The 17993-nt window shown below is 37.2% G+C and overlaps 2 protein-coding genes across 2 annotated transcripts; both read right to left on the reverse strand.

Moving 5' to 3' along the window:
* Positions 1 to 673: 673 nt before the first annotated feature.
* Positions 674 to 8148, reverse strand: LOC121882954 (cytochrome c oxidase subunit 7A2, mitochondrial). Its single transcript, XM_042391508.1, has 4 exons — positions 8038 to 8148; positions 7644 to 7733; positions 2968 to 3052; positions 674 to 914 (listed from the first exon to the last, which is right to left on the reverse strand). Exons 1-4 carry the CDS (start codon positions 8053 to 8055, stop codon positions 856 to 858), a joined length of 252 nt encoding a protein of 83 aa, XP_042247442.1. The 5' UTR covers positions 8056 to 8148; the 3' UTR covers positions 674 to 855.
* Positions 8149 to 8982: 834 nt separating this feature from the next.
* On the reverse strand, positions 8983 to 17392 carry LOC121882857 (cell cycle control protein 50A-like). The gene is made up of 7 exons (XM_042391326.1): positions 16793 to 17392; positions 15373 to 15492; positions 15175 to 15282; positions 13470 to 13557; positions 13181 to 13324; positions 12056 to 12265; positions 8983 to 10947 (listed from the first exon to the last, which is right to left on the reverse strand). The coding sequence occupies exons 1-7, from the start codon at positions 17033 to 17035 to the stop codon at positions 10754 to 10756; spliced, it is 1107 nt and encodes a 368-aa protein (XP_042247260.1). The 5' UTR covers positions 17036 to 17392; the 3' UTR covers positions 8983 to 10753.
* Positions 17393 to 17993: the final 601 nt, after the last annotated feature.

Consider the following 17993-nt stretch of genomic DNA (forward strand, 5'->3'; position numbering starts at 1 on the left):
AGACCACATCACTTTAAATCCTTGCACCAGCTCTTGATTTTAAGTGTCTCCATGGTGCCCGTTTTACCTCAATTTGATCAGAAGATCTGAACCATCAGACCACTTCAGTCATTGCATGGTAACGTACTGGTCATCCTTATAATTCAGTCTCAGCTTTCAGTTACTGTGACCCTCTCTCACAGTCTCAAGACGGCTGATACACTTCTAAGAATCTTAAAACATATTTGTTCAATTAGTCTTTTAACTAAGTCTTTTAATGCATTCTATTGTTTTATTATCCTCTCTTCCTTCCCTTTGCTATTTTAAGTATATTTTATCTCTGCACTGATGCCATGTACCAATTTTATTGTTTTAGTTTATGTTTTCTTATTTTTTTGATCCTGTTAAGTTCTTACAAATAAAGCTATTATTGTGTTTTAAAAGCTTGTGAGTGTGTGTTGTTGTGTGTTGGCCAGCCCCTCCAGTGGTTGGGATGTGGGCACTGGAATAATATGCAAAATGTTTGAAAAACCCCAGTAAATAACTGGTAACTCTGGGTTTTCCAGCTCTGAGCGCGTTCATGTGAAAGAAGCAGGATTTTTAATTATGAGCGACATCATCAGAACCATGAATGAAGTACAATACTTTTTCTAAACTTTATTTAAAACACAGCTCAGAAGAAAACAACAGCAGGTTTTGGTCATGAGAGGTTTATTTTATTGATCCTCAGGTCGTCGGAGAGACAGAGAGTACAAGAAATAAATATTGATCCCATGAACACGAAACTATATCCCACTATGACAGGAGTATTTATCATTTATTTTACAATAAAGAGCACCTGGCCGGTTTTTTAACATGGAAGTAAACAGCTGGACTTCAATCTTTCTTCTGAGGGAAAGCTGCCTTCACCAGTTCGTACACAACGTATCCAGCTCCTGCAAGAAAAAACATACAAAGTTAGGAGAACATGATTGAAACAGCTGTCGTTTCATCAAAAAATAACAAACACGATATGAATCAAAAGTGTTTTATTAGACGTTTATGAGAGTGTTTCCAGCATTTGTTTCATATCACACACGTCTGGAGCTCCAGAAGCCCTGAAAGATATTTTATTCATCTAAAAAGATAAAGAAATATCATCTTTGTTGAGTTCTTTGACTCCGTATTAAGCGAATACCTCGAGGTGACAAAATAAATCTGTGAAGATCTCTAATGAAAATAATCATAAAACAATAATCTTCCCAAAACCTTCAAAAGTTACTTTCCATACTTTTCCAGACCTCCACAAAGAAGGATATTTGGAGCAGATTTAAGAAGAAAATGAGAAATGTTTTGTCCAGTTGAGTTTCGTTCTGAGTTTCACAAGCGATCGCCAAAGGAAATAAATAGTGGAGATGAGATCAGGATCTCGTAATTGTGAAAAATACATTTCCAGTTTTTTTTTTCTTTTGGTGAACTCAATATCCTCTGTAGTTTAGTATGTTTGGGGGGGAAAAAAAATGCTGGAAATGAATTTGAACAACACAAATTTGCACAAATTCGAGTTTTATGTGCTTATTATTTTATACTGTCAGCAGCCGTTCACGTTAATTTATTACGATAGTTATCGGATCTGCGGATTGGCTGCCAGTCGATGTGCAACACATTCAGGGTGTTTTCAAAACCTGTAGCTGGTTTGCTGCACGGCTGCAACAATTCGCTGATTAATTGATCGATTTTAATCATTTTAGTCATCTTTTTTTAAAGCAAAAATGCCGAAAAATTGCTGGTTTCAGCTTCTAAAATGTATGAAAAGAAAACATTAAATCACAACAAACTGAATATCTTCAAGTTTTGGACTGTTTGTCAGACAAGACGTCATCTTTGACTTTGGTCATTTTTCACTAATTTCTGACATATTATAGATAAAATGATCAATCAATTAAATCAAGAATATAACTGGCAAAATAATCATTAGTTGCAGCCTCAGTTTGCTCTGGTCTGAGTCAAGATGAGCCGTTAAACTTGTGTTTTCTTTTCACATTAAAAAAAAATTCAAGTGAACCAAAAAAGCATCTGTGGTGAAAAAATTAATGATCTAATGAATGTGCCAGTGAGAGTGCAAACATAGCATTATGCCAATAAGAGACAGTTCCCATGGGAGTTAGCAAGAGAGCTAATATGTGATATAGCAATTTGGTTTTCTGTGTGAAATGATTGTCGTCCATTTTTAGTGTGAGAAAAAGGTGGAAGATGATAAGTCACACTTGTATTATCACCAAAGCGTCAAGGTCACTTATGAATCTCAGTAATAATAACCATATGGTTGAATTTCATTAAAAATGAGGTGGAGACTAGAAACTAAACCCCACAATAGGAGGAGTTATGAAAAGTATATAATGAGGTTTAATGATTTTGCTTTTTTCTTTTGTCCCGGGACAAACAGGCCTCGGTTTGCTCTGTATCTTTTTATACGCCCAGTAAACCTGTTCACATTGAACTGAGTTTTATGTTGAGTCGTGAGTAATCTGAAGAGCTATCGGCCCATCTGAGGATTCTCCACAACACGTCGCTAACAGCCAGGTGAGCACGTTCTCTCCTCTCATTGGTCAGATGTGTTTGGTGGAAACGAGAACGTAAAACACAGGAAGAAGTTCCTGAAGAAGCTCAACAAGGCAACAAAGTTCCTTGCTGGTCCAGCCAACTGCTAACAACTGTTGATTTCTCTCAACCTTTAGTCAAACTCGCACCCTTGTAGTCGGTCAGATGGAGGTCGGATCACGTTCCCGCCACTAACGAACCGCTCCAGAATTCATAAAAGGGTCTCTACGTGGTTGAGTCCCATTCAATCGTACTAAACTACACAGATTTGCACTAAAATCACTGTGAACACAATCCACAGTTAATACATGAAAGTGCAGGATAAGGCAGAAAAACACGTGTTGGATATTCTGCATCTCCTGTACAGTGAAACACGTTTCCAGACAGGAGAGAGGAAGGTTTTCTCACCCAGGACGGTGAGGGCCATCGTTGTTCTGTACAGCAGAGCGTCCGCGGTGCCTCCTTTTAAATGAACGGGGATGCCGTTGTCCTCCTGCAAAACAGCACAGCAGATGTTTTTACGTCACATCCCGCATGTCAAACATCCCTCAACATCAAATTTCAAGGATTTTTTTTCTAGACGTTCAATATCCGGTTTGACATTGTTACAGGATGAAACTTGACCGTAACTGATTTAAACTCTGGAACATCGGTGAGGAAATCCTGGTGAATCATTTTAAACATCTGTTCGATGCAGCACAGAAAGAAAAGAATGATTGAGCTCTTTATGTGCTGTCTCTGCTTTGTCGTCAGGATTTTTATACTTTTAGATTCAGATGAAGCTACTTTGGAGGGTCTATTAAACTTGTCAACTGTAGACTTTCTGCTATTTGTTGAAGCCTTTGTCTGCAGGAAAACAAATATTTAAAGTCACAACATCTGTAAACATTGCTGTAAAGCTGCAACAGTGCAGTTAGGTCAGAAATGCAGCATTTAAATCATTCCAAAAAAAAAAAAAAACATTTGCATCTATTGGCGATACTACTTTGCTTTAAAAGACAAGTCTGGTGATATTCAATATTTTTCTTATTGTCAGTAAATCTCATAAAAAGACCAAAACCAACAATGAATTGATCTACTAACAAGTGCTGTGTGATATATCTTACTCCTCTGTCCTGCAGAGCTCCACTGTTGTCCAAAAACTGTTAAAATCACAAACACACACACACACACACACACACACACACATACACACACACCATCCTGCTGCCAGAATACTCTCTAGAGCACCAAATTCATCCGCTGCTGGAAATAGTCCCTAACAAATTTCCTCCTGTTTGAGTGACATCTGCCAGCAACAGCTGTTTTAGGAAACTGACTTTTCTTAAAATGAAATGACATACTTGTGAGCTGTTTTTAACAGATTCACATCTTCAGGAGGAAGCAATGGGCTCGGAGCTCAGAGACACACACATGTTGGTCTTTTATGAGATTTGTTGACATAAAGAAAAACACAGATCAGACTTCTCTTTTAACTTTGCATCGACAGAGCAGAGCTTTATCGAGAAGAGAACTGCATGAAAGTAACCAAAGCAACAAATAGCAACACTGTTCAACCTGAGATTATTGGAAAAATCTGGTTTCTGAGGCTCATTTTATGTACCAATTGATATGTTGCCTTTATCTTGATCAGCAGTTAGAGCTGCCATGATTAAATCAATCGACAGAAAAAAAATATGCAACTATTTTAATAATCAAATCATCGTTTTAGTCATTTTTAAAGCCAAAATCAAAACATTTGCTGGTTGCAGCTTCTAAAAATGTGAAGATCTGATGTCAAACATGACAATAAACTGAACATCTTTAGACTTTGGGTGTGTTGATCGTTGTATTTTCATTATTTTCTGACATTTTATAAACAAAACATTTGATGACCTGAAATCTTGTGGCGTGCAAGTCTGAGATTTATTTACATCAGTATATTGAAGCCAACAATCCGCCATCATGACACTGCAATAACACTCAGTATTCTCTTAAAAAAGGACGACACTGACTTTTTGTAAACTTTTTTTTAAAACTTTTGACAGTAGAAATATCATTGTTAAAGATTTTTAGGGTGATTCAGAGCTCGTCCGGGTTTTCCTGCCTGTTCTTTCGCCACCCTCAGGCGAAGCTGAACAACATGCAAATCCTCCCAGAAGTCTGTGCTGGATTCACTCGCTGCTGTTGACATTATTAAAAGCATATTTCAGCGGTCACTAACAGCGCAGGAGAACAAACCAGCCATAAATACTAGTTTGTTTAGTCTAAAAAAAAAAAAATACTTTGGCAGTTAAAACATCCGCAAGTTTATCATTGAGACACCAGCGGTAACGTTTGGCTGATGAAACGGTGAAAGCGGTACTTTTTTTTTTTAGAGAAGCATTAAAACTGAATTGCTCACAAATTTCCAAACAAATGAAATATGTTTAATGAAGCTAAATGAGCATTTAAGGCACTAAGTCACTCCAGGTCAAAACACACAGTATAACATGCAGTACCTGTTAGTACTTCACTTGTTTTTTGGCTACTTATCTTTGGAGCTAAAATGAGGTTTCATGTCTTCATGTGAAGAAGCACTGCTAAAGAGATGAAAACATGCACCGTTCAGCATGAGAGATATGTCATATGATAAATAAAAAGGAGGACACAGCAGCTTGTGGAGACACAGCTGCTGCTGGTTTTATTGTATGAAGTCTGAAAAAAAAAAAAAAAACTGGAAAACTGCTGCATGAACAAGCAAAAACACTCCAACAGTCAAACATATGAAACTTTTCTAGGGTGGGTTTTATTTTACAGGCAGTGTGATGTTTTCTGACTCACATTTTTTTTTGAGGGTTTTGATCTTTTTAAAACTGGTCTCAGCGAAAAGGAAAAGTCGTGAAACGTCACTGCTTTTAGCCTGTCAAAATGTGTTGGTTTTTGGATTTTCAGGGTCTATAAAGCAGCAACATTTCTCATCACTCCTCCTTTCATGAGATTAAGTCAAATTCTGAAGTTCGATCCTCCAAAAAAATGTGGCCTAAAAAAATGATTTGCTGAATCAATGGCTGTGTGGAGAAGTACAGTTTCATTAAACGTTAACAAGTGAGTCATCTGCTTTTACTGTTTGGTCATAATCCCTTGTGTTCACATGTGTTTGAGTTAACGGCACTCTGAAAGCCTTATTTGTGACTTCAGCACTTTGTGACTCATAGTGTTCTCTATGCAAACCTTAAGGGTCATAAAAACCTAAATATTTATCCAGCAGCAGGTTGCATTGTTTAAAAAAATATATGAGATCTCACAGATGTCTGTCTTTAAAAAAGGGATTTAATGGAGAACTAGAAGAGTGCAGATCTCTGCCAGGTGTATCTGGGGGGGGGGGCTGTATAGTCTCAGTTTTCTTTGAGATGCATAGAACAGCGTCCAGCGTCCTCCTGGGTTCGACTAACTGTATAAACTTAATAGGTAACAATAAACAGGACGATAGATCCAAACTTAAGATATAAGACGGATACAGGAGATGAAATCTGAAGCCTAAATGTTCCTCAGACTGTGCTGCTGACCTCTACGCCTGTTCTTTGGTGGACGTAGTTTAAGTTTGTTGCAGAAACTGAATAAATAATGTTGAGATTGTTCCACCATGTTTACACAGCAAACACTGTGTGGTTGAAATGAACTGCAACTAACCATTATTTTCATTATTGATTCATCTGCCGTTAATTTCTCATTCATTGTTTTGTCTATAAAATATCAGAAAATAATGAAAAATGTTGAAAAACTGTTATAATTTCTTAGAGATCATGGTGTCGTCTTCAGATGTTCAAAGACATTCAGTTAACTGTCATATATGACACAGAAAAGCCTCAAATCATCACATTTGAGAAGCTGCAACCAACAAATTTTGGGTATTTTTGCTTAAAAATAAAACGACTAAAATGATTGATCGATTATCAAAATATATGTTGATAAATTGTCTGACGATTTACTAATCGATTAATAGTTGCAGCTCTAGCAGTCATTATGAAGAATATTTTCTGATTTTGATATATAAACACATTTAGAGAAACACATATGAGACTAAACCCCTCATGTGTTAAAAAAAAACACCACAATAACTAATTATGTCTATTAATTTGGACAGCAGAAATTAAAAAGGATGAATGAATGAATGATGACAGAATAAGTTCCTATCATGATGGTATGATTGTGCTGTAAGTTAATAAATGATAATATTGTATTATCACCGAGCTCCAGAGTAATGTAAAGAAATGCTGAGGTCACAAATGAGGCTAAGTGCTCTACTGAATGCAAACAGTCCCAGTAGACTTTGGTCACATACGGAAAGAGTTTTGCTATTCTTAACTCAATACTGAAGCACTGACACACTCTTATGATAATGAAACTGTCATTCATTATTATTCTCTTAAACTGAGTGTAATATTCACAACATTTTACAGGTTTTGAATCACATGCTTACAATTCAACAACAACTCTGCAGGTCGTAATCAGCGGTGGAAGAATTATTCAGATCCTTTACTGAAGTAAAAGTACCAATAAAGCAATGTTAAATACTCTATTACAAGTGAAAGTCGTGCATGAAAAAATCCTACTACAGTAAAAGAACATAAGTATTATGAGCTTGATGTAGTTAAACCTAGGGGTCGGGCCCCTCCAAAGGGTCAGCAGATAAATCTGAGGGGTCGTGAGATGATTAATGGGAGAGGAAAGAAGAAAAAACAAAGTTCTGATACACAAATCTGTTTTCAGTTTTCGGACTTTTTCTCTAATCTTTTTGCTGAAATATTGGATCATTTGAACATTTATTAAAATGAAACCATGTGAGAAGTTTAGAGGGAAAAAACAATATTTGGTGGAGCTCATAGACATCTGAAAAGTGACCCCGACTACACACTGGTTTTTGTAAGACGACAAAAGCCAAAAAGGCTGGAAACCACTGGTTTCATTTTTAATACTGTGTCGTATTTTGATGACGTGGAGTGGCAGCATAAAGTAGCATCAAATGGAAATACTTAAGTAAAGGACAGTACTTGAGTACATGTACTTAGTTACTTTCCACCACTGATTAATGTGCACTGGAGCAGTTTTTCGTGTGTTTTTACCTGAAACAGCTTCTGCTTCTGGGGGACGTTGTTTTCCACCGGGCGGCGGGCAGAGCTGGAGATGCACCGCCGCGCCACCTGCTGCAACGCCTGCGAAGAGCAAGGACACGGAGAGCATGGTGAACACATTTTACCAGTCGTATTTAAAAAAGATTTAAAAGATAAACCGAATGGAAGCGAGAAAATACTTAATAAAATAGCGAGGAAGCTAAAGTCAGTTCTTCCGGCGACGTGCGAACGTTACCTGACTTTGACCCCGAGCTAAGTGGCTAAATGTAGCCCGAATTACGTTTCCATCGCTGATTTACAAAACAGAATCTGATACATAAGTTAAGTTACGATCCCACAGGGCAGAATCTAACGTAATAAAGTTGAAAAAAGTACGTTTACTTACAAATATATGTCTGTTCATCTTCACTGTTGGTCTGCCTCTGTCACACAAGGACACCGGAAAACTGCACTTCCGTTTTTGACGTATTCTTCTTCGTGACGGGTATTAACTGCAGATTCATCGTGCGCTCTGCTGCCCCCTGCAGATTTTACAGAGACACAACCCTGACTCAGGGATTTTTATAGAAGGCATTTCAGCCAAGAATACAGTAATAAGTCTCCTGTATCCATCCTATATTCTCCCACTGTTGGAAAGTACATTCACTGTAATTAAGTACAGTTTTGAGGTACTTGTACTTTATTTGAGTATTTCTATCTGATGCTACTTTAGACTCCCACTCCACTATATTTCAGAGGGAAATATTGTACTTTCTACTCAACTACATTTATTTGACAGCCTTAGCTTATAGATTAGACTATTAAACAGTATAAGTTGTTAAATTCAACTAATTATATGTATATAATGTCAATGGATCAGTATTAATATCCAAGAAGTATATGCTATAAATGTATCACTCCAAATGTGGCCATTTCGCATGAGTACTTTTATTTTCTATTCTTTAGGCACATTTTGCTTCCAATACTTACGTACTTTTACTCAGTGGTAGGATGTGATAAAGTACATTTACCTAAGTGCTGTGCTTAAGCATAATTTTTAAAATTACTTGTAAAAGTAACTCATACTTTGAGTATTTCCATTTGATGTTCTACTCCACTACATTTATTTGACAGCTTTAGTTACTTTTCAGATGAAGGATGATATTTCAATGGATAATATAACAAGCTTTTAAAATACAAAGTATTGTTAAAGATGATGATCCTGATGATCAGTAGTCATCATCCATCTTTTCTTATGAATAAGATAAAAAGAAAGATAAACAAGAAACACAATTTGGATGAAATCACACATTTACCACTTCAGTAAAGGAATATGAAGTGAGAAACCTGCTTTAATTTTTAAAAGACAAATTTATTCTTTTAAAGCAACAATACAATTACAGATGGAGTATCAAAAACAAAAGTCAAATCAAGTGCATCTCTTTATTACAATTTATCTTGATGAAATGTACGAAGAAAAAAAAACAACAACACATTTTTACTCAGTACATTTCAACATGCAGTGTCCGTTTTACAAGCTTGTTAGTTTCTCAGCTTCTAAACAGCTGAAAATGGCAGGATGTGAGTGTTAAACTACTTGTTAGATTCACTCTGTAGTGTAAATGTTGAGTGGCAAACATATAAACATTTAATCACTTGTATTGAATCTTAATGTACTACTGATCAGTCATGCTGTATTGATAATCCGTTAATATTATTATTGCACGTAAACAACAATGAATGAAGCTGCGACACCACTGAAAAGTACATTTTTCTGCAACCCCTGAGGTCTGGCGTGCAAATACTGGCTTAACAATGCAAACATTTCTTAAAACAGTCAAATAAATACAAAAAAAATAAACATGTCATTTGTACAGCTTCCAAACTGTCAGTTTTAATGTTCCTCCTCACGTGGATCTGGCACGTTTTTTCAGTGCTATGACTCAGTAAAAGCATGATATTAGTTTGAAAGCGTGTTGACGTTACAGACGAAACGAGGCACAAAGATGAGCCACTCGAGCAGCTCAGTGATCACACTTACAACTCTGATACCCAGCATGCAACTCAAGACTTAGTAGTAGTAGAAGTAGTATTCACCTTAACTGCACAAACACATCAGAGATCCTACACAGGTCCGGAAAGTTCGCGAGGCTCTCGTTTACTTGTTTTGGTTAAGACTCTGGAAAAATGATCAAGCTTTTTGCTTCAGATAGAAAATGTCTTTCTTCTAATCAACTCCAATAATGATCATGTTGACTGTTTGGGTGATCAGGTGTGTCGTCTGCAAAGCTCTAAAAATTCACATTGTTGTATCATTTGGCCAAGTGGGAGCATTTACACTGAGAATAGAAGTGGGCCAAGTACGGAGCCCTGTGGAACACCTGTTATATCCCCAATATAGTAACTATAATTCATTGAATATTTGCAGTTTTCTCAGTATGAAATTTTAGAAACTGGTCACATATTATTGACTATATTCGTCCCAGCCACAGCTATAGCCATGATTTTAGAAGTACTAAGGGCATGAGTTCAAATTCCTGATTCCCGACTTTATTAATTTTGGTTTGTGACCTAAAATCAGTCAAATTTGAGATGACTACATCTTAAAAGCTACCAGAATCAGCCACCAAGTATTATTTTTGTGTATTTGTGGGACTGAGGTTGTTTAAATCCCAAAATTTAACTTTTTTGTGATTCCCAAACTTTTACAGACCTGAAACGTCTTTTATTAAGTCTTTTTCAAGTCTTTCCAGGCCTGAACAGGAACTCTCTTGAGTTCATATTTGACTCTTAAGGCAGTTGATCATGTGACACATCAGTCTGATACCCAGCTACATGGTTTCTAATGTTACCAGGATTAAAAATCTACAGAAAGTGATAAGACATTGACAGTGGCTGCTGATTTTTGACTACTTTTTCATTCACTTTGGCAAATAATCAGCCATCACAAAGAGATTTTAAACCAGAAAACTAATGTTTGACTGCTGAGGAAGTTCAAGTGGATATTATTTTTAAATTCATCTACAACTCCAGGTGAAAAGCCAGATGAAAGTTTACATGTCTGATGTGTCACAGGATCACTGTTTGCCGCAGTGCAGGTGAACTACACTACAGCCGGTGTCTCAGTTAGAGATGTCGGCACTGTTGTTGCGGTTGCCGTATTTGTGGTGAATGATCAGCAGGACGACGCCCAGGAAGAAGCAGACGGAGCCCACTGTGATGTAAGCGATGCCCAGGAACGGGTTCTTGCCCCCCATCCAGGAGATGGTGCTCAGGATCATCCGCTTCCTGCCCTCAAAGCTGCGAACAGGATAATCTGGGTTCAACTAGTTAAAGATGGAAACAGTAAACAGGTTTGTTTACACATCAAACTGACCTCAGGGATCCACAAACTGAACTAAAGACAGTTTGTCTACTAGAGTTTTTGTCTTATTTCCAAAATTTTCAGGATCTGGAACTAAATTGTAATTTAACAAAATTTCCGATACTTTTCAAGACGTAAAAAGTCTGCAACTGCATGAAAACTATTTTGACAAAGGCACTAGATCATGTACTTTTCTGTGACTAATATGGAGCAATGACTGGGATACTGGTTATAAAAAAGCTGCTTTTTGATCGGCTGTTGATGTTGCCTTAAAAGGACAAACTTTCTGCATGAATCAACAAGGAAACATCAATACTGGCAAGTATTTCTCTGCCTCTAAGAAATCAAAAGGACTGACAGCTTGCCTCTTAAGTTGCAGAGTAAATCATATTGATTTTGAAGTTCGTTTACTAGTTTTTAAAGCACTTAATGGTCTTGCAGCAACCAATTTATCTGACATGCCTGACATAAAAATGAAGGAGTGCCTTTTTAAGAACTTTCTGTCTTTTACTTCCCAAATAAAAGAGGGTATAAATGAAAACACATAAATATTCTCCCTGACCAGGGTCTTAAAACCTCTTTACCCTGAGTCTTCATTCTAATGTTTCATGGCTATTATTTATCTTATGTAATCATTTATTTTATTAATTCGTGTTTTAAAATGTTTTACTCCCTCGAATCTATTTTCCTTGTTATTGTCTTTTATCTGTTTCACAATTTAGTTTTTTCTATGTTTTGTTGATTTTATTATGACATTTTCATTATTTTTATTGTTTTATTTAATTCTATAATTTCTTATGTGCATTAGCCTCAAACTGTTTTACTGTTCATATTTGTTCTGTCTTATTATCAGCTTGTCAGTCATCTGTAAAGCACTTTGAATTGCACTAACCTGCATAAAATGTGTTTGATTGACTGATTGATTAATACGCATCTGGGTTTGTTCTTTATCTCCCAAAAGTTTAGCTTTTAATTCTCTCTACAAACTCAACCTCTCCTGGATCTTTTAATCGGTTTGATGCAGTGTGGCATCCTGTTGTGAGTTTCATGTAAAGGATACTGTAGACGACCTCCAGAGTGTAGTTTCCGCGGGCGAGAGTTGGAACCATGTTGTTGTTGTTCTTACTGATGATGCGGTAGAGTTTGCGGAAGGTCGGCAGGGCGGCGGTTCGCATCCAGACGATGAAATCCTCGTTGATGAAGCCGGTGTTGTTTGGGTCGCTGCTTAGCTCGTACACAGGCTTGCGCCAGTTCACCGGCTTCGTCGTACCTGAATGAATAATTATTGATCAGTGATTGAATTCTGAATGTGTATTTGTGTACTGAAATGTCTCCTATCTGACGTTCACTGCCCACTCAAACTCTCAGAAGTCCAGTTTTCCCTGTAACAAATCAGGAAGTTGCAGATGACAGGATTTTGGCAGCTAACACCCTAAAACACAAGGTTCAATATGTTTCAAGTCAACCATTTTCACTTTGAAAGAAGATTTTCTTGGTAATACCTCCAGAGTTTACTTCTGGTCAGTGTTAAAGTTCTCCACACTAATGTGGAAAATGTTTTAAAAACATACAAACTCTCAGTTTTGGTCTCCAACCAACCTGATCCTTTGTTTTTTCCACTAGAGATCTTTTCAAAGCACTCCCCAAATGGGATGAATTTGAAATTTCCACTTTCATGATGAAGAAACAATAAATCCTTTAACACAGCAAAAAAAAAACACCCAGAAGGACTGATGTCAAGCTGCTGACTCATGCTCAACAGAAGATATTTCATTATTTTTACCTGTTTTGGCATTTCAATTTGGGCAAAAAACACTTTTAAAAATGCAAAAGTCAACAGAAAATTCCATGTTGTTTTCAAATTATTGTCATGTGAGACGACAGTGTCCAAAACAACATTAAACCCTGACTAGTGACATTCTTATAGATGGGTTAACGACATTTTACAGACAGTCATCCTGAAGCTCATTCAGGGAAATCACTTCTTTACCTTTAATATACTGGTGTAGCACAACACTGTTCAGCTAATATCCCACTTTAGTGAAGAGATCACAGAGATCAAAGCGTGTACAGGCCTCAGTATGAATCTGAATGGGCCACACTCGGAGCATAACTCTGCTGTCAGAGAGAGGGGTGAGACGTACATACTCAGGCCTCGCACACAAAATAAATATCCTGACGGTACCTTGGAAAACAGCTGTGAGGTTTGGGCTGTTTCCAGGGTTCCTGAACTTCACATGCTTGTCCGTCCACCAGGCGATACCAGTAGTCGTCAGAGGAATCTGGACCTTTGTGCCGTTTGGGTCGTTGTAAAACAGCTCCAAGGTGTCTGCAAGATAATGTTTATTGCTTATTCTGTTTTGAATCCATTACAGACACGAAAACCTGGTCACACGAAGGAATATATACTTAAAAAACAAATATTCGGATACAGTTTGGAGAAATAAGTCTCACAGGGAAGGAAACAGGCTCACCGTTGAACATGCTGTTGGCGATGGCTCCGCACGGTGCGATTGGCTTGTTTTCATGATAAGCATATGGCTCACACTCCTTGCTGGGTGTCTATGAATGATGAGGATAAGAAGGAGAACAAAGATTAATGGCACCACATGTCAGTAACACTTGAACACAGCTCAACACAGACTAGAAGCCCTTTAACTGCTACCAAAGACAAAATAAATCAATCTGAAACCTGATCTTGTAGGAAAGAATTCTGTTAGTATTTACAAATGAGATGGGTACTTTCCTATAGACGATGAATACAATCCTTCTTCTAACTTAAGCTGTTTCTCTTTGGTCTGTGGTTACGTCTGGTTTAAGACCAGATGGAGGAATCGTTCGAGCCTCCCTGCGTATTGACAGCTTCTGACAGCTGAGAGATTAGAGGATGTGCTGTTAAGGTGGTTTGATGCGCTTCTAAAGACTGTCAGTGCAGCTTAAAGTGAAAGAGGTGGATGCATTTGGAAATAAAAACATGATGCATCAAATTCTGGACCCATTACGTGATTGGTGTTTCCTGGATCCTGTTAAAAGATGTTTTGACATAAAATGATGGAGTGCCTTTTAAAGAACTTTCTGTCTGTTTCTTTCTGTAAAAGGTTTCTGGCACAACTTCACCTGCTACACAGAGCAGGGAAAAAACATCATCATCATCATCATCATCATCATCATCATGACTCAGATGAAGGCCATAAGCTGAAACACGTCGATCTAAAAATAAAGTTGTTTTATGTACTACAAGTGTTGCTGGAGTTTTGACCTCTTTTGTCTTGTTTCTCTCTGTCTTTTACTTCCCAGATAAAAGAGGGTATAAATGAAAACAAGCATAAATATTCTTCCTGGTCAATATTTCATCACTTACACCCACATGAAACACCACAACGTGATGAACCAGCATCCATCCGAACAGTGACCATAATAGAGCTGCAACAATGAGTATGATTAAATGATTAGTTGCCAACTATTTTGATTATCGATTAGTCATTTTGAGTCATTTTTTAAGAAGAACATTTCCAAATTATCTGGTTCCAGCTTCTTAAATGTGAATATTTTCTGGTTTCTTCAGTCCTCCGTGACAGTAAACTGAATATTTTTGGGTTGTGGACAAAACAAGACATTTGAGGACGTCATCTTGGGCTTTGGGGAAACACTGATCAACATTTTCCACCATTTTCAGAAATTTTATGCACCAAACAACTAATAATCAGCAGATGAATCAATACTGAAAATACTCGTTAGTTGCAGCCTTTGACTATATGTTATTCCACTTTTGTTTCTCACTGTTTGTGAGTTCGAGTTTCTTCTTCCAAAGTAATTAATCCTAATTTCAGACATAACACTGAAGCGAAACAACCCTTTAATTCTGCTGGATGTTGTTTTGTTTGCTGTTTGGCACCAGTGAATCTCCTGCAGCAAAAGAGGTTTCATTAAACACTCGTTCTGCAGCAGTGAGTGTTTCCTCCAGAGAGAGCTGGACTGGCTGACAGGAAATCCTTTGTCCATTTTCTGCCTTTAGCGCCCTTTGAATGAACAGTATCAGACTAACAGACCGTCTGGGTTCTGTGTGCAGTTTATTGCAGCTGTGCTTGTGTGTTCTCCTGCAGCTTTACAGTGAAATAACAGCACTCTGTCCTCTCAGTCATGTGTAATAGAGACACCTTGTGGAAGTAACTTGTATACCTTGAGAGACTCCATGTCTCCATTCAGCTGGCTGTCATCTCTTGACTTGACGTAGCGACGGTGATTTTGGTAGAAGTTGGAGAGGCCATAATACATGAAGACGTTGCTCTGTTGATTAAAAAGGAAAGTATAAAGAAATCAATCAATTAAAATGGCTGTGGGAATATGTGTGGGAAGTATTAAAACCATATTACTTACTTCATATGGCTGGTCCAGGTAGAAGGGTATTGTGCAGGTACAAGGCTTCGTGCTGTTCCAGCTGAAGTTCTGGGAGCAGTTAAAACACGGACTGGACATGTCGACTCCTGTGTAGTCGATCTGTAAACAAGCAAACCAACTTTATCTGTATAGCACTTTTCAAAACAGTAGTTAGAAAGAGAAAAAAAGAGAGAAGAGAAGACAGACAAGGACATAAAGTCTACAAACCATAAAATATTAAAATATTAGATGAGGAAAGAGCCAAAGTTAACAAGCGTTAAGATGCTTTTTAAAAATGTAATGGACCAGTCAATCTGTAATGAGGTCTGGAGGAAATAAAGGCACTATACAGGATATGCACAATTCTGTCAATAACAAGTAATGAGATGAGACATTATTGGCCAAGTCTGTTACGCCGTTACTATGGCAATAATTCATTATGTTTTGTGTGTGTTTACAAATTTCTCTTCCTTTTAAACATTAATTTAATTGTTAACTGTCAGTGAATTAGAGTAATGTGGGACAATTTCTGCAAGTGGCACTTCAGCAATACACTTTGATATGAAGCCAAAACATTATATTTGCATCCCCACAGTGTTTTCTAACCAGCAAAGAGAATGCAAATATCGATCAGAGAAGGAACGGCAAATATAAAAGTGTTCCTTGTGCCAAATCGTCCCACATTATGTGCATTTCCTTATGTGGGACAGTTCAATCACCTTAATTCATACAATTAAAACTTCTCTGGTCAGTAACATTCAAGGCCAAAGTGCATGTCCATGTTTGGTCATTTCAGTCATTGCAATGTTTTTCCTATTACAGATAGTATAGTGATGTATTAGATTATGTATTAATATTAGTGATGCAACCCACCTAAACATAAATTCAAATTAAGCATTACAAGAATAAGACCCCTGAATAACTATTGATATTGCACATTTAATTAGCTTAAATGCATATTTCACCAATTTAACAACATATGTGACTGTAACATATCAGTAAAACCAGCTGTCCCACATTTCAGAACACATTTTCTAAAGTGGGACAATGAAAAATGGACAGAAATCAAAAAATATGAAACATCTTTTCACCATTTTATTGCATATTTTGAGGCATGAATATGTCATAAACACAATCTGATAACAATCAGCAACATTGCTTCATTTATAACAAATTAATATCCTTATCATTTAATTACTGAAAAAAATCCTTTGTCATTGACCTTTGACACAAGCACTTCCTGTTGGAAGACTGCCCCGCCTCAGTCTGTGACATCACGTGTGAAGTCATGTGTTTCAATTACATGACACTTTAATTTGACAGCATCCTAATCATCAGCATTTGGTATAAAGAGATAGATGCATTTCCCGCATTACACTGACTCATCAAATCACTATTCTGTCTCGATTTACATCTTTACCTCAAACTCCTTGATGTTGTTGGACGTTACGAACAGGCCGATGCCGATGGGGATGAAGATGAGTCCGATGATGAAGAAGGCAGGCAGGACGGTGCCCGCCGTGAGGATGGGCTGCCATGCGGGGAGTCTCTGCTGTTTAAACGCCGTGTTCTCGGGCTTCTTGCCCCGCAGAGAGCCTCCCCCGGGCCCGGTCACGGTGATGTGTCCGTCCTCGTCTTTAGCGTTGTAACTAGACGCCATCATGGCTGCTGCTCGCGGTAACACCGTCACTAACTTGTACAGACAACAGATTTAATTCACTTTACGTTGTCATTTGTTTTTTTTTTAAATTATGTGTCGATTTAGTCGCCTTGCATTTGGCTAGAAATGCCAGCTGCTACTGCTTCCCCAGGAAGTTTACAAACACGACAGTGAACGTGACGCGCTGACGTCACTGATGTGGTGGTGGCTGCTGCTGCTTTCAAGTGTTGTCCAAAACATCGGATTTTTTTTTTAAGCGGAGAAAATGGTCCAACAAAGATAATGAATGGGATGTTCCCGATAATTAGGAATAAAAATGACTTATATTTGTCACAACATGTAACCCAGTCCGTATATATGTTTTCAATCTGTTTTAAACTTTTGTTTAGTCTCTTTTCAGTTTTTCATTGGTCTGTTTGATTATTATTTCCAATTTGAATGCTTAGACTAATAACAAAATTAAGTATTTTACATGTTTATAATAACATTTGTATTGCACATCGTATACCAATAATAATTCTACTCTTATTTTATTTTATCATACATCATGATATACTATGTATATAATCATTGCACAATGGATAATACCTATTTTTTATCTAGTTCACTACTCTTATTATATACTACGTATATAATTACCGCACAATGTATAATAACTTTTTACATTTTACCATTTAACTATATTATTTTATTCTATATTTGTGTGTGATGTGTGTGATGTGTGCTGTTGTGACACGTACATTTCCCTCTGGGTTAATAAAGTACTCTTTATTCTTATCATTCTTATGAGTTTGGATTTAAGAGTTTACATGAAACACTTGAAGGTGTCATACGGGCGTCATATAGGCTGCTGTACATCAGCTGGAATCAACAGAGAAAGTTGAAACAAAAATCACAGGAAACCTATTCTGAATCTGATATTTGTGTCTTTATTTCCAGTGTTAATAGTCTTATTTTAACT

Source organism: Thunnus maccoyii, chromosome 17 (genome assembly GCF_910596095.1).
Source record: "Thunnus maccoyii chromosome 17, fThuMac1.1, whole genome shotgun sequence".
Classification (NCBI taxonomy): domain Eukaryota; kingdom Metazoa; phylum Chordata; class Actinopteri; order Scombriformes; family Scombridae; genus Thunnus; species Thunnus maccoyii.

Bases quoted from the DNA above. Each gene is read 5' to 3' on its own strand.
- LOC121882857 (XM_042391326.1), bottom strand. From the start codon at position 17,035: ATGATGGCGTCTAGTTACAACGCTAAAGACGAGGACGGACACATCACC. The intron at 13,325-13,469 runs GTGAGCCTGTTT...ATTATCTTGCAG, and splicing joins CGCCAACAGCATGTTCAACG to ACACCTTGGAGCTGTTTTAC. The intron at 10,948-12,055 runs GTATCCTTTACA...AGTTGAACCCAG, and splicing joins CACTCTGGAGGTCGTCTACA to ATTATCCTGTTCGCAGCTTT.
- LOC121882954 (XM_042391508.1), bottom strand. The intron at 3,053-7,643 runs GTAAAAACACAC...GCTGTTTTGCAG, and splicing joins AGAAGCAGAAGCTGTTTCAG to GAGGACAACGGCATCCCCGT. The intron at 915-2,967 runs GTGAGAAAACCT...TTTTTCTTGCAG, and splicing joins GATGGCCCTCACCGTCCTGG to GAGCTGGATACGTTGTGTAC.